Source organism: Schistocerca americana, chromosome 6 (genome assembly GCF_021461395.2).
Source record: "Schistocerca americana isolate TAMUIC-IGC-003095 chromosome 6, iqSchAmer2.1, whole genome shotgun sequence".
Lineage (NCBI taxonomy): Eukaryota > Metazoa > Arthropoda > Insecta > Orthoptera > Acrididae > Schistocerca > Schistocerca americana.
Genome location: NC_060124.1, coordinates 338,243,181 through 338,260,590, shown reverse-complemented (window position 1 = coordinate 338,260,590; position 17,410 = coordinate 338,243,181). Strand labels below are relative to the sequence as shown.

Here is a 17,410-nt window from a genome sequence, read left to right as displayed (position 1 = left end):
CAAAGTCCACACACCCTCCAACAATTCTCCCTCACTGCTCACTCCGTCTCCCATCTCAATTCCCGAGCTACCTACTGACAAAACTTGGTATACTTCTTTTCACCTGCCTTGACACCATTATCTAAACCTACCCCGACCTCATCCACACAAACTATTCTTATAATGGCTAGACAACACCACAAAATCATGCATCACAACATCTGCTCTCTCCCTATCCAATAAACACCTTATAATGCATACCCTATCCCAACATTACGTCCATACATTTATCCTTAACGAAACATACTCCAATTCTACCACACAATCTGCACCTCTCCCTATAGTCTCCACCACACAGATAATATCCTTCTCTGGCCAGAGATGAAGTCACAATTGGCCACAACAAGAAAATTCCTTTTTGGCCACAACTATCATACAATACTCGTACAGAAAACCTTATCCATAGCCTCTTTTCTCCACACCCTAACCATTACCTTTGCCTCAACCTACATCTGACCTAACCACCCCATTCCGAGTAACTTCCTGACCCACACAGATTGTACTTTTCCACCTATATTATTACCACAAAGTCAACATCCATAGTAGATCCCACACAGATCTCTAGCTGTGGTGTCATTTTATTGATTCCCTGCAAGGTAACATTGTTCCCATCCCACACTATACACATTGTGAGGCAACACTACACCTGCAGTCATCCTAGTATCTCTCAATTGTCTTGGACGCCTCACTGCAGAAATCCTCAATACAACTGAAAATGACCACCTACCTACACTCTTACTCATATCTTCCGCCCAGCCTCATTCCCATGCTCGCTATTCGAATCACCATCCTAAAGTTATCCAAAACCACTTCCATACCAACTGGAATCCCTATGGAGAATTCATAGAAATGCAGATTGTAAGCCATCCCTGTCCTTCCAGCAGCCTGATGATCCCCTCATGCTGCGTCCTTCCTACAGCAGACCTTGTCAGACTCTATATCTTCCTATATCCCTATCACTGGCCCTTCCTACCCCATCAAGTGCTGTTAATTCGAGAATCCCGCCACATGTACCACCCCTTTCCTGCAGACTCGGGACTGGGATACACTCACACGACACCAGGAAATACAAAGATATACACTCCTGACAACTTTTCTTTGCCTTCCTAATGTTACCTGCCACAATTAAACCATGTAGATAAATATCCTATTTTTTTCATATTTAAAATGTTCTGAAAGTACTTCGATGCCATTATCTTCACTGATATGTTGGAAACATTCCATTCGGCATCTGGAATTTATTAAGTAATCGCAAAGTATGTAGCACATGCTATGGAACTTGTATTACACTGATCTTATTGAATGGGTAAATGTCAGTACTTACCTGCAATTAGCACGATAGATTTTGCAGGAACTGCTTTCTCACTGTAGTCATTACATGGCAACCCATGAACTCTAGCCACCTTGATCCTCTTCCTCTTGTTCTCAGTTTCATTTCCCTATCCTTTGGGAGACGTTTCGAAAGATGACATTCAATAACTTACAATAACAATCAACCATAACTACGACACATCGCGAAGGTGGCGCCAAGTTAGTGTTTTGTTACGCTTTCTGCTCTTGCTTCTACGAGCCAACGCCATCTAGTTTGAAGGACGTGCGGTAGAGAAAGTAACTAAATCACTGACTTCATTCCTTTCTCATCACCACGTAATAAATCGACCTAGTGCTATTCCCATAGGAAGAAGCCAAACATGGTTCGTTTCATGGCAGTAAGGTCCGTCTTGATCTGTTTAATACATTCATATAAAAAAGTGAAAATCTCCACAAAGTGACTGAGTTCCTTGCTCCACCGACGAATTAAATTACAGGAAGAACCACTTGCACCTTCCATCTCCATGACTTTTACCTTACCATTTACAACAGTTTTTTTCAGTTGACTAACACACTAAAATATCTTGAACTAACCCTCATCCGGCAAATAATGTCCAACCCTCCACTACTAAAGAACCAACAGAACGCCTACAATAGAATAAAACTACTCAAACCACTAAGAGTTCGAACTTTGAGTTTACACGTCTCCACTATTCTCCACACCTACAAAATCCTGATCCGATCCATCCTTTGTTATGCAAATATTGTATGGACATCCACACCACCAAAATCCTTTAAATCCCTCCAAATCCTAGAACACCATGCGCACCATCTGGCTTTCCACATTTGTTTACCTTCCCGCACCTGGATCCTCTACCATCTCATAAAATTTCTACCGCTCCTCACCCCCAAAGAACACCTATGTCTCTCCTACACTGTCGGCAAACTAGTTTCCAATAATCCCATTTTCTCCCCTTAGATCACCAACCATGGTACGCTGCCATGCCTTAACCAACACCTCTCCATCCCTACACCTCCACATACTCCATATCCTATCTCAACGCAACTTCAATCATCTCCCGCTCCCAGACAGTGAGCTTCGCACTTATAATCGTTCCTCCTACCAGCTTTAACCCTTCCCCACCTATTCAAATCTACATCAGCGCTTCTCTCTCCTTTTCCATCTACATCCACTTGTATCCATTTCTTCTTGTGCTTCTACCTCCCCACACCTCATTACTCCCCTTTACCCTCATTCCTTCCCAATGTCTGTATTCCCACTATCTGCTTCGCCTCCTATGTATAATCTCCATGGTTTACCCAACTAACACACCTCTATCTCGTTTCCCCTCCCCCCCCCTCCCCCCCCCCCAACCTCACGGAACATATTTCCCTCTTCCCAGAATACTTTTTCACACTGTGCAGGTCCTTCGGATGTTAAGTGAAACTGCAGTGCTCCTACCTTTTTTCATCGAAGAATTTAACCTCATAGAAACTGTATTTTTAAACTGGTATATTCATTGTCCTGTTATCTGTCTGTCATTAATTCTTTTAAATTACAATGTAAACAGTCCTCATACTTTTATTTTTCAATCACCTTTATTATCTTTTATGAGCACTCCTGTCTGAAGAGCGGAAAATTGTGCTGCTGTCAGTCCACCCCCTGTCCATAAGGGGCGTGGGGGAATGAAGTAACAATAAACAAAAAAAAAAAACGTAAGTCTCCAGTGGCGGACACTCACCTGAAGACGGCTGAACAGTTGTCAGCCGAAGTATTGCCGCAAGTTACCAGCTTGATATGGCTGCAATCCCGAAACTTCATAGAATGTTGACATATACTTTGAAACTTCTATTTATAGACACAGTAAGGGCTCTTATATTAGAAACCGTACTCCCCCATTATAATGGAAGGGCTGACGTTGGCGAACAGGCAGGAAATCGTGGCAGGTAAGATATCGATCCCTCAACATAAAACTCAGATCCACCGCTTTTCAATGTCACCTTTTCACACGTCTGGAATTTTATCGTCACGATCAGAACTTGTGAGAAATAGCCATCAACGTTCGCAACGTTTTTGTGAAATTTTGAAGTACATTTAATGTAAATGCTACAACTCTGAATTAACCTTGCCTAGTACTCAAAAACCATTGCTCTCTAATTTTTAGATTAGGAACAGTACTAAATTCTGGTCGCTTGTAGTACGTTGTCTGCTCTATATTTTATTGCCCAAGATGCCTTAGTGTTAGATTTAGGCCGGGGTGTGGAGCGAAAGTATAAGTTTTATCGCTAGAAACGCAGCAGTCTCTTGTATGACAATTTAGAGATAAAAATTTCGCAGTAACTTGTATTGAGTGTCCACTGGCTGAGTAGAGAGGGCGATGTTACGTTGACGTGTACAGTTCATAACCTTGTATTAGGTTTGAAACTGTAGAAACTCCTTGGTGCATGCGTGTGGTAATACAAATATTTGAAAGGATATCGTTCAACTGTACGTATACTGAATGTATTTATATATACATTATGAAATGGAAACAATCTGACTCTTTGTGAAGAATGCCACAGGTATTTGCCTAGATGGAGAATTCGGTTCGGAACACTCAACTCCTGTTTCCAGCAAACTGCATACAAATTTACTGTGAACGGAGACGTTGCAAAATGTGGATGTAATAGAAATCATCTATGTTTGACCTTTGCACATTTTCGTCGTCAGGTAATATTTCATTGAAGGAGAACTATCTTGAATCTCCTTCACTGAATTGTTAATACCGCTGGTTGAATGTTAATATTCCCACTCATAACACCTTTAACATTTTGTGTGAGCGAAACAGAAATTCAGGATCAATGAGGAATTGCACACAATACTGAACTTAGTGATGTACAGTTCTCTCATGGAAGTGGTTGAAACGCCGCCCGAATGACAATATACAATGCTGTAAATAAGGCTGAAAACATTATCATAGTTGGTACGGCGATTTTGAGTACTAATTGAAAGGATTTAACACAAATGTTAGGACACTGATACATATTTTCATGTTAAAATAATTTCATGTCAAACGACGCATGAAACAGAAAATTGCATTTTGGATCTCCGCAAGTCGCATGATAGTAAAGATAGAGTTCCTACTTTCAGTCTTGCGGGTTTATACTGTGCAGTGGATGTTTATATACAGTATTTTATTGTCTTTTGGAAAAATCAGTTACTGGATTTTGCAGTTTTTCAGCATCTACCTTTCGACAAATTCTTCGACATTGTCTATTGTATTCTTCATTTTCTTAATAGAAGCGCATATACATACTGCGGATGCTTTCCATGATGTTCTGCAATTCTAATACAGTAGGGAGAGAGAATTCAGTATTTATCTAATTTTCAAATTTGTCGTTGTAGTCTACATCGATGAGATGTTTCGAGCTGTGAACACTCATCAAAAATATCTTCAACCGTCACAATCGCACATGCACATCAACATCAATTGTAACAAATTCATCCAGTGCTGTTGTAGAGAAGCGTAATAGTGTAGAAAATTTTTCCTAATCATTTAGTTAAATGGTGGTTCAGCTTTCTTAATATCAGCTTGTTCTGGAGGCGTCAAAACTATGGTAGTTTGGAGAAGGCCGCTGAGCAGAAACAGTTTTTAATCGGGCTTGGCGTTACTACATTTCATGCAGTATGCAACATTTGTAATGTATCTAGTACACTCGTGGAGAAATTTTCTTTTACTTATGTTTTGAGCAATATTTTGCAACAATTGCATTCGATAATGAAATTTCGAGTTTTATGTGATACCCTGATAACACTGTTGTTAAGCGCTAGAAGTGTTCAGAGGTAAAAAATAAGAAACGTAACTTTCTACCTAATATCAGGACAGTTATAACAAATAATTACATATTTACGACTTCACAGTAAAAAAATCACTTATCCAATTTGAGACACTAGTCGGTAAACACAGTAGCCCCCATCCACTCAAGTTTTGTTCGCCGTAGAATTGGTTGTTGAAGTAATTACATTTTTGAAAGTAGGTTCTTGAAATTAATCTAAATTGCGTCATACCAAAATCAAAATGATTGCCTTGGAGATTGTTTCCCCGAAAAAATAAATTCAGGGTAACTGTATCTAAAAACAAACACGAAACTTCATTTCACACCGAATCAATAATTTCGCTGCTCAGTTCGACACACCCATTACTATAATCGAAAAGTGATTGAAGTAATTAAAAAGTTGCAGTACCTGAAAATACAATGAACATACCAACAGCAGCACCAAATTTTAACTTCGTTCGTTCTAGCGAAAAAAAAATAGCTAGGAAATACGGGGCGATGACAGAAAACAGAAAACAAATATATTTGATCATCTACGAACCGAAAACTTTTCCTGTTTGCGATTTTTGATTAGTTTAAAAAAGTGTGAAATTATGAAACACTCTTTCAGGACCGCAGTCATATTTTGTATTAATCGATTAATGTGTTTAACGTTTTCGCTAGTAACGTCTAGTGTTAAGCATTCTTCACAGTATAACTCTCAGAAATTAACCTCGTTTGAACATAAATAAATATTAACTGTGCTCATAGAAAAAAGTTCCAAGTGCCATTTTTTTTAAGAAAAAGTCTTTTCATTGCCTTTTTGTTCTTGACAGTCAGTTAGTTGCATATGCCTTGACCTGATCCAGGCAATGGCAACAATAGCGTTTCTGAAGAAGAGAAATTTGCTAACATCGAGTATAGATTTAAGTGTCAGGAGGCCGTTTCTGAAAGTATTTGTGTCGAGTGTAGCCATGCATGGAAGTGATAAATAGTTTGGACAAGAAGAGAATAGAAGCTTTCTACATGTGGTGCTACAGAAGAATGCTGAAGATTAGATGGGTAGATCACATAACTAATGAGGAGGTATTGAATAGAATTGGGGAGACGAGGAGTTTGTGGCACAACTTGACAAGAAGAAAGGACCGGTTGGTAGGACATGTTATGAGGCATCAAGGAATCACAAATTTAGCATTGGAGGGGAGCGTGGAGGGTAAAAATCGTAGAGGGAGACCAAGAGATAAATACACTAAGCAGATTCAGAAGGATGCAGGTTGCAGTAAGTACTGGGGGATGAAGTAGCTTGCACAGGATAGAGTAGCATGGAGAGCTGCATCAAACCAGTCTCAGGACTGAAGACCACAACAACAACAACATTTTCTGTTTTTGTTGTGATGCGGTTATAGCTTTACAATCTACTGGATAGCCATCAGTTATGTACAAACAAATAACAGATTTGGCAATTACGATGTTTTCCATTTCCACTCTTCATATGTCCATTAACTTATGTATGTATCTCCGATCAATTTACTGAGATATTTTTATGTGCAGCATTGAAACAACTTAATGACATTGCCAATCGAAATTAGCCACATTTTTATAAGAATTGTGCTCTATAATATTTATTCGATGCTGAGACTCCCATACAAGGGAATGCGAGTAGTATTGCTACTGAAGTTCTCATTAGAAATCAGTCACATATTATGTCCACTGAATGCATGGCACCAACGATTTCAACTCTCCCTTACTAGTAGTTTGTGTTTCCATGACAACTGATAGTCTCTTGTTGCAGAGCGAGAAGGTGGCGCTGGCAGCCTACTCGGCAGTGACGTCACTGCAGGGAATCCCTCTCTCCCAGAAGCGGTCGCTGCTGCTCATGATGGTCCGAGCACAGAGGCCATTGCGTGTAACAGCCGGCGGCTTCTTTCCTCTCTCCAGGGAGTCCTTTGTGTCGGTGAGGCCCTGTTCCTTAACATAAAATGCGTTCTACAACTTTTACACGTGTTTGTGCTTACAGAGTACGTGGGTAATTCTTAGACATAGTATTCTAAGTTTACTGCCGCATCTAGTTTGAGTGAAAGAGACAAGTTTTCGACAACTGTTCCAGATTCATTTCCTAGTCTGGCTTTTATAAATGATACTGTAGTTGTTTATTACTAAAAACTAGCATGCCATGAAGAAGGGAAGCCGGCCGCTGTGACCGAGCGGTTCAAGGCGCTTCAGTCCGGAACCACGCAGCTGCTATGGTCGCAGGTTCGATTCCTGCCTTGGGCATGGATGTGTGTGATGTCCTTAGGTTAGTTAGATTTAAGTAGCTCTAAGTCTAGGGGATTGATGACCACAGATGTTAAGTCCCATAGGGCTTAGAGCCGTTTGAACCATTTTAACGATTTAACCATTTTTGAAAAAGGGAAACATTTACCACACAAGTTCCTCGTGACAAATGTAGACCCCCCCCCCCCCCCCCCCCCTTGATTCTACAAATGGTATATGTGTTTATTCGTTTGATATCAGAAGCACTTTCGCATGTCGGTGGTTGGTGTAATAGGGCTAGAACATGATCCATAAAGTCGGTTGGCTAGGCTATGGTTCTCTCACTAACAATTTCCCTTCCATAGACATTAATGATAATAATTAAATAGATTGCACATTGTTTGGTATAACTTATCAATAACGGGAATCAGCTACAACTGTGATTTAAATAACGGTATCCTTTTGGAGTCTTGAAAGAAGGAATGATCTTGTAAATACCAAAATATGGGTACACAGAAGTGCAGGTATTTCTGTTTGACAGAGGACGGTGTTCTTAACAACGTGACTTCAGTATTATGTCATTTGCAGATTAATAATTATATCATTTAGGAGTAGTATATTTTTAAGTTAGTTAGTATCTTAAAGTACTTTTGGGAAGAGCAAGTGATTAATGCTTAATTTCCCTGAGAAGGGGGGCAAGTTCCTTCGCGTACTCTGTGTAAAATCGAACTGGTATCCCATCAGGTCCACCGGCCTTTCCTCTTTTGAGCGATTTTAATTGTTTCTCTATCCCTCTGTCGTCTATTTCGATATCTACCATTTTGTCATCTGTGGGACAATCTAGAGAAGGAACTACAGTGCAGTCTTCCTCTGTGAAACAGCTTTGGAAAAAGACATTTAGTATTTCGGCCTTTAGTCTGTCATCCTCTGTTTCAGTACCATTTTGGTCACAGAGTGTCTGGACATTTTGTTTTGATCCATCTACAGCTTTGACATAAGACCAAAATTTCTTAGGATTTTCTGCCATGTCAGTACATAGAACTTTACTTTTGAATTCATTGAACGCCTCCCGCATAGCCCTCCTCACACTACATTTCGCTTCGCGTAATTTTTGTTTATCTGCAAGGCTTTGGCTATGTTTATTTTTGCTGTGAAGTTCCCTTTGCTTCCGTAGCAGTTTTCTAACTCGGTTGATGTACCACGGTGGCTCTTTTCCATCTCTTACGATCTTGCTTGGCACATACTCATCTAACGCATATTGTACGATGGTTTTGAACTTTGTCCACTGATTCTCAACACTATCTGTACTTGAGACAAAACTTTTGTGTTGAGCCGTCAGGTACTCTGCAATCTGCTTTTTGTCACTTTTGCTAAACAGAAAAATCTTCCTACCTTTTTTAATATTTCTGTTTACGGCTGAAGTCATCGATGCCGTAACCGCTTTATGATGTAGTGGATAGTGTCTTCAAAAGAGATTGGAAGAAGAGGATTCAAAAAACTAAGACAAGCTCAATGGAGTCCGATCGAATTAAATCAGTCGATGTTGACAAAATGAGATTAGGAAATGAGAAAGTAAAGTAGACGACTTGTTATTTCGGCAGCAAGATTAGTGCTGATGGCATAAGCAGAGGGGATATAAAATGCATATTGGAAGTAGCAATAAAACTGTTCTGTAAATGAGTAATTTGTTTACACACAATATGGATATAAGTGCTGGAAAGCATTTTCTGAAGGTACTTGTGTGAAGTGGGCCTTATGTGGAACTGGGAAGTGGACGGTAAAGAGTTCTGACAGAAACAGATTGGAAGGAGCTGAAATGTGATACTACAGAAGAATATTGAAACTTAGATGGGTAGATCGGGTAACTAATGAGGAGTTACTGAATCAAACAGGACAAATTAAGATTATGGCACAAGTCGACTAAAAAGAAGGGCTTGGTTGGCATGACACGTCCTGAGGCATCAAGGAATCACAAATTTGTTAATGGAGGGAAGTGTCGTGATAAAACTGTACAAAAGACCAAGGAAGTTCAATGGAAATTCCATGCACGTTGCAGTAGACGTTTTCACAGGCTAGACTATCTGGGAGACCCGCATCGAACCAGTCTTTGGAGTGAAGACCACAGCAACAATGGAGCTGTAAATTCATTTTAACCGACACATCTGTGTAGCTGATGATAAATTTTAAGATACCATCACCTTATTGAAAAACTATAACGCATCTCGAAAGATGGCTTTAATTGTACTCGCAGGTTTCTTAGATATGACTCTCGATAATGCCGAATGTTCTTGATTTTTTTGTCGAGATTTCAACGTATTTTAAACATCATATTTAGAACACATTTTTACACGAAAATAGATTCACATAAACAAAGTATTGTTTCATATTGTCTCTTACCAAGGCACATAAAGTCTCCACGTACAGTTATAGATGACGGTCAGCAAGGATTTTTTGGTGAGATCTGTAATTTCTCTTTAGTAGGCTAGTGCCGTACTTTGATAGAAATTCACGAGCCTCGTACAACAATGTATCTGGTTCTTCCTCTTAATGAGAAGTGTCAACACTTAATTTTCAGTGTTTCGAAACTCAACAGAAGTGCTACGCATATAAGAGAAACATTCAATAAACAATGCAACACATTCTTTTCTCAGCCATTTGCGCACTTTGTTGTGGGATATCATGGAATTTTCCCGCTTCAGGACCTACGGTTTCATGAAGCTGCGATTGGCGACGGCGCTATACGTAGCCTTCAGAATGGCGTCTGTGACGGAGGTACGTTTCCAGCAGAGAGCTGTCATTTAGTTCCTTTCAGCGGAAAGCCTGAGAGTCGCCGATATTCATAGACGCTTGCAGAACGCCTACGGAGAACTGGCAGTGAAAAAAAGCATTGTGAGTCGTTGGAAGAAGCGTCTGTCATCATAGCAACAAACCTGTCCCAATCCCGCGTGCCGGCCGGCCGCACACAGCTGTGACTCCTGCAGTGTTCGAACGTGCGGACACTCTCAGTCGAGGTGCTCTACGGGTCACAAACACCTCGCTGCTCAACTGATCGTCTCTGTTGGTCATACTGACACACTCGTCCACCAGATGAGGTACTCAAAGGTGCGCGCCCGCTGGTTCCCCGTCACCTAAAAACAGACGACAAAGAGCGACGAAGGACAATGCACGCGGAACTGCTTGCGGGTTACAAGGCTGATCGTGACAATTTTTGTCGAACATCGTCACAGGCGATGAAACATGCGTTCATCATGTCGAACCGCTAGCAAAATGGCAATCCATCTATTGGCACCACAGCATCTGTCTGTCCGGAGAAAGAGTTCAAAGCCCACTCTAAGCCGATAAAGTCATGACGACAGTCTCCTGGGTCTCTGAAGCGGTTGTTTTGTTTGTGTCCTACGTCGTGATGTAACGATCATGCTGTGTGCTGCCGCACTCACCTTGGGCTAACCACGTGGTTGGGTGTGGTCTGGCTGAAAAGTTATCTTTATCATGTCCTGCCTATAGGAATGTCCCATAGCACATTGAATTTAAAAACAAAACTAACCTGTGAGCTCCGAGGAAGTAAACGTAAGCTACTCACTTACGGCCTCACAGGTAGAACGCAGCAGACCTCCTTCCTCGCCACTGCTAAAAGTGGATTGGCGATTTGGCTACCTCAGCACACTTCACGCGAAGAACCTGACTCCCAACGTTCCAGTGCCTACTATCCATAGGGCTCGCAAAATTATGAGATTCCACCACAGGGAGCGACTAACTTAGTTGAGTTAACTTTGACATGAAATACATTAATTTAGTGTCTGTAAACCTTACTGACACTGTCAAATACAGACATTCCACAAAAATAAAATTGCGGCAGCCTGAATCTATTTCCTTCAAGCCTTTGATGCTGTGTGGAAATGGTTCTAATTTTGCGCGTTTAAGCTCTGGATTCGAACTGCCCTTTCAGTTAATATTTTTAACAACCACGAAAAGACATTCTTCATCTCTGCTAACACCAACTGAAAAACGTATGACTACATCCAGATTCTAAACCCACCTTTAACGTGATGCCATTCAATACCAACAAGAGTAGGGTCAGTGTATGTTGGTCCATCTAACGCGCGGAAATCAAATTTAACACAGCTTCGGTCACCATAAGTTTTCTTACATCAGAAATTTTACTTAGTTAATAACATAATATTCATGTAAGGTCACAGGACATTTATTTCTTATTGTATTTGAAATGGTTGAAAATATTGATTCTGGACTGAGATTGTACTTCAGATCTCTCCTTCCGACGAGTTTGACCCCTTGCCGAAGATACAGTTCCAACTTTCCGGTGTACGCCCAAGATTCCAGAGCTATAAAGGTTTCCACAAAAGGCATGTCACTGGTTCCAATCCTTATCCAGCACAAAAATTTTCAGCATGGCATTTCAAGCCGGCCGGAGTGGCCGTGCGTTTCTAGGCGCTACAGTCTGGAACCGCGAGTCCGCTACGGTCGCAGGTTCGAATCCTGCCTCGGGCATGGATGTGTGTGATGTCCTTAGGTTAGTTAGGTTTAAGTGGTTCTAAGTTCTAGGGGACTGATGACCACAGAAGTTGAGTCCCATAGTGCTCAGAGACATTTGAACCATTTTTTTGTCATTTCAATCTGTAGCATGCACACACCAAAGTACAATTGCGTGCCTCAGGGTGGTTCTGTGCTGAGCGTCGTACTCTTTCCTATCGCCATTAACCCTACAATGGCCAGTCTCCCGCCGGGCGTCTCCGGCTCCCTTTTTATCAATGATTTTGCCATCTGTTGCAGTTCTCCATGGACCTGTCTCACTGAGCGGCGTCTTCAGCGCTGTCTTGATCGTCTTCACTCCTGGAGCATCGCCAATGGCTTTCGCTTTTCCACTGACAAAACCGTCTGTATGAATTTCTGGCGGCGCAAATGGTTTCTTCCACCATCTATACATCTTGGGCCTGGTCCCCTCTGTTCGTTGACACTACGAAATTCCTGGGGCTCCTGCTCGATAGGAAACTCTCTTAGTCCTCCCACATATCTTACCTGGCAGCCCGCTGTACGCGGTCCCTCAATGTCCTACGTGTTCTCAATGGTACTTCCTGAGGTGGCGATCGAACCGCCCTCCTCCGTTTGTAACGGTCCCTTGTCCACTCGAAACTCAACTATGGGTGCTTTGTTTACGCATCTTCACGCCCATCCCTTTTATGTCGTCTCAGCACTATCCATCATCATGGTATCCGTTTGGCCACAGGCGCCTTTTACACCAGCCCAGTTGAGAGTCTGTATGCTGAAGCTGCTGAACTACCACTGTCCTACCGCCGTGACTTTCTTCTCAGCATATATGCATGCCGTTTTTCTGCCACCCCTCCTCTGTCGCCTCCTTTGATGATTCCTTTGATCGTTACCTCATCTATCGCCATTTGCTACGGCGGCTTAATTTCACGCTACCTGCAACTTTCCCAATGGGTGTGATCCCTTCACCACCTTGGCTTCGTGAAGTAGCCCTTGTTAACATTGGCCTTCATTCGCTTCCTAAGGACACTACTCCAGCCTTGGTCTATCGCCTTCAGTTTCACGACCTTCACATGTAACTTTACAATAGTACCTTTGTATACACTGATGGCTCTCAGACTCACTGTGTCTTTCGATATCGGCTTCCGGCACGTTCCTCAATATTTGCAGCTGAGCTCTTCCCCCTGTTTCAGGCTACGGAGTACAGCCGGTGACACAGCCTTCCCAATTGTGTCCTCTGCTCAGACTCACTCAGTGCCCTCCAAAGTCTCTGTGTGCTATACACTGCTCATCCCTTCGTGCAGAGGGTCCAGGAAAACTGTCACTTGTTCACTCTTGGTGGAGCCAATGTCATGTTTCTGTGGGTTCCGGCTCATTTCGGTCTGCCAGGAAACGAGATTGCTGACGCTGCTGCCAAGGCTTCAGTCCTCGTACCTCAGCCAGCGAGTACCTGTTTTCCCTCCGATGATCTCTGCGTCTCCGTATGTCAGGAGATGGTGTCTCTTTGACATCGCCAATGGCTCTCCCTTCACGGGACTGGGCTTCGCCTTACTAAGCCTCTCCCGGGGCCTTGAACGACCTCTCGGCCCTCCCGCCGGGAGGAGATCCTTTTAACTCGGCTGCGTATTGGGCACCGCCTTTTTAGCTATCGTCATTTGCTCAGTGGCGCTACCTCGCCACTTTGTACGCACTGCGGCCAAATTTTAAGTGTCTGCCACTTCCTGTTGGAATGCTCTTTTTTTAACAATTTTCGTTCCAGCTTGAGTTTTCCGTCTGATGTATCAGCCGTTTTGGCGAACGACGTGCGAGCTGTCCACCGCGTTTTACTTTTTATCCGCCGAAGCAATATGGGGAAGGGCTTTTAATTTTTAATTTTGGACCTCCGTTTCTGTATGGTGCTTTTTGGCTCTTTTTCCACATGCCTGTTTTTAGTTGTCTTCTGTTCTGTCCATTGGGACTGACGTATAGTCGTTTCCCTCCTCTCTGTGTTCGTGTTCTATAGTTTTGACTTGGGGGCGTATGACCGCAATTGTTTTTTGCGCCCTAGAACAAAAAAAAAACAAACAAAAAAAACAAAGTACAGATGAAAACGAATTCTGATTTTTAAAATCTCTCCAGGAGTTGGGAACAGTATAGAGTCGTGCCGGTATCGACTCCCATTCAACACAGAGCCTCCCATTATATTTATTCACGTCCAAATATGCCACTCCTAGCTTCTGGTGAAAGAGAATTTCTTCTTTTGTAGTCAACAACAATGACACGTACAGCTTCGACTCCCAGTTTGCGCAAAAATATTCGTCACGTTATTTTCAGCTAAAACTTCCGTACATGTCACTAGAGCTGAAATAAGACGATATGTAGCGTGTATTCGTGGTTAGGAAAGAACAGCGGCAGGTCGCGGACTCGAATCCCATTGCGTAGTCTCAGTCATCACCCTATCGGTAAAAAATTTAAATACCTAGTGCTTCATTATGCTTCGTTAACAGTCAGTAGGTGCTGGATTGAAATACCAGTTGAATATAAAGCTTTACCTCGTCATTTCAAGTTGAAACGTGAGCGCAGTTCGTTACTTGTAACCGAAAACATATTAAAAATTTTCGTGGTTAGTTAACAGGGACAATAGATGCTGGATATTACTCCTAGGTTCCTGTCCAATACTACAATTTTGTCGTGTAATTTAAAGATTATACTTAGTTTCGGAATACCATTTATCTTAACAAATTTTATTCAGAAGCTTTAAAGACTGTCCCATCTATAATAACGTGTTTCCTGGTTTTTGCTTTATCGTGGTATCAACTTGCATCTGAACTGATTGCCACACAGCAGTGGTCTTCAGTGGCCTCTTGTGGTAATCATTATGTATAGTACTCGTAAAACGACTGTAGCGAAAAGAGAGGAACTGAAAGAAGTTACGTTATGGATTTGCAAACAAATCAAGCGGAAAAGAATTGAGGTTGTCAGACACTACTGCGCATGTTAGTACATTCTGTTCATTTTGAACGTTTCTACATTTTGTTATTGTTCTTCTTTTGCAGTACTTCACTCTTCTCAAGAATCTCTCTCCAGCTACTTATATTTTGTTGCCATATGAATCTGCACATAGATTAAGCCCATACATTGTACCTCAAAAGCATGAAATCCTTATACACTACTTGAAATTATCATATGCGAAGTTTTCTTACACAACTGCTAATTGAAATGGCTATTTCGCCAGGTGCGGATTTTAATAACGTATGATGGATCACAGGAACAGAGCATTCTCTCTTATACATAAGGATATAATGTATTTACAATAATAAATTTCTCAGATTAATTTTTGTTTTTGTCTGTTTCTAAATGTGCTGTGTAATATTTTGCTCAATATTTAAACTCATCAATTCAAATAAATGGCTCTGAGCACTATGGGACTTAACTTCTGAGATCATCAGTCCCCTAGAACTTAGAACTACTCAAGCCTAAGGACATCACACACACCCATGCCCGAGGCAGGATTCTAACCTGCGACCGTTGTGATCCCGCGGTTCCAGACTGTAGAGCCTAAAACCGCTCGGCCACACCGACCGGCAGTCATCAATTCGCGCATGATATTTATCAGTCCTATAGTTGCTTAGTGGTTGCTAAATAAAAAGTTGAGATTACAGCTTTGACTCTTGTGAATATATACCTGTGTGAATTATGTTTGTGTTCTAGATTGTTGGCGAAAAACTTCGCTAAAGAAATGTTTATATTTTTGTCATAGGTCGTCAATATGTCTTATTCCTTCTTCGCCATTCTTCGGAGCTTCAAAAGCGACTAGCGATGACACCTGACTTCAGTTAGAAGAATTTGTCTTCTAGGAGGTAACATACTATACTTCTACGCTGCATAATGACACAATTGCAAGAAATTTACTAGCGAAAAGTACTTCTCGGATTTAGACAAGTCAGCGTAAAAAACAACAATAATGGGCACAGTTTCAGAGAAGTCACGTACTACGCATGACACACACTAAGTGTCACCATATGGGAATTCACCTAACTCTGTACCTGTATCGTTTCCTAATTTTTGGTCTTCATTGGAATAAAATCATCTTACTTGTGTCAGAAGTTACTGTTGCAATAAGACACAGACACATACAAAACTCAATGAAATGAAGAAATAACACGTAGAGCTAGAAGAAATAAGAAATTATAGAACACTGACTTCAACTGTATGAGATGCAGGTGATAATGTGTTGTTCTGGATCCACTGCAACAAGATCTTCAGCGTGCGAATTAAAATTCTGTAAGGTGAGTGTGAAGAACAATGGTAGAGCACTAAAGGTACTGCAATAAAAATATCCTACACACACACACACACACACACACACACACACACACACACACACACAGGCGTTCAAAAACTCTAAATGAAAAGAGAAATTCCGTGGATCCAAACTTGTAGAGTTGATGGCTGTGGCTGACTAATCGTTGGATTAGAAGGGATGAGCCAGTCACTTTGCCACCCACTTATATCTCCACCTTCAACATGTAGGCTGGAGTTAAAACACTACACAAAACTTCAAAACATTGACCACAGACGTCTCGTCAGCAAATTAAATGGAGGGAGAATACCCAGCTATATGTGCGTTTCATAGCAACATAGAATACACACCATCACTTTAAAAAAATCGAGTGTGATGATTTATATATTGGAGGGGGGGTACTTACGTCAGTGTGTGGAGTTATGTGTTATGGCACAGTTTCCTATTCAGAGGCCGATCAAGGTTACTTTATCCCATCAGAGTGGCTGGTAGGAGATAAACCATGAATCGGTAGTTGGCTTTCTGCAGCTTATTGCCGCTCATGGCCAGATACTATTCCTCCAACAGCTGCATGACTCTCTGACTCAAGTGATGTCAGAGCCTGCAGGAATCTGGCAAAATGTATCCCCTTATGTTCTTTGCAAACCTCTTTGTTCACTTGGTCTGCTTGCTGCTTTCCCCAGATTCCGCCACTGGTATTCTCCTGACTGATATCTGTTTCCCTCGTGTTAAACAGGGTGTAGTTTGTCAGTTTGTCTTGCATTAACTGGATGTTATTGTCTGCTGAAAATTTACTGTAGTGCTTGTAGGGTACTAAGAGAAACTACTTGCTCTGGAGAAGCCTCATCTTATTGAGTACCTTCAGGATTTGACGGAACTCTGCAGTAAATACCTCAACGTTTCTTTAAAATTAAGAATGGTTCCTCGTCCTCAGTTCGGAATACAAACCTTTTATTTTCTGTCGTCCTCAAACCTTTTAATAGTCAGTCGCAGTAGAGGCCTCACGAAAGGGACGATTAAGGGCGCCAGTAGTAGCAGATTCGAATGTCCAATTAGGTGTTCGTGCCGTGCTAAAGTGGCTACCCGTAAAGTAGCCTCCTTATTCGAGTGCAGTTTTGGGAACAAAGCTCTATGAGTTGCTGACCAAGTAGTCTTGCTAACTGCAGGGTGAGCCAGCGTTTATAAACGTTTGGACGTAAATACATTTAGAGTCCTGGAGGCTTTGGA

General features: G+C 41.7%; 1 protein-coding gene across 1 annotated transcript in view; it reads left to right on the top strand.

Moving 5' to 3' along the window:
- Nucleotides 1–15,615, top strand: part of LOC124620133 (odorant receptor 65a-like) — a 55,504-nt gene extending 39,889 nt beyond the window's left edge. Inside the window, exons 5-6 of the mRNA XM_047146803.1 lie at nt 6,938–7,099; nt 15,592–15,615. Of these exons, the coding sequence (XP_047002759.1) occupies nt 6,938–7,099; nt 15,592–15,615 (186 nt within the window). The remainder of the gene's footprint in view (nt 1–6,937; nt 7,100–15,591) is intronic.
- Nucleotides 15,616–17,410: the final 1,795 nt, after the last annotated feature.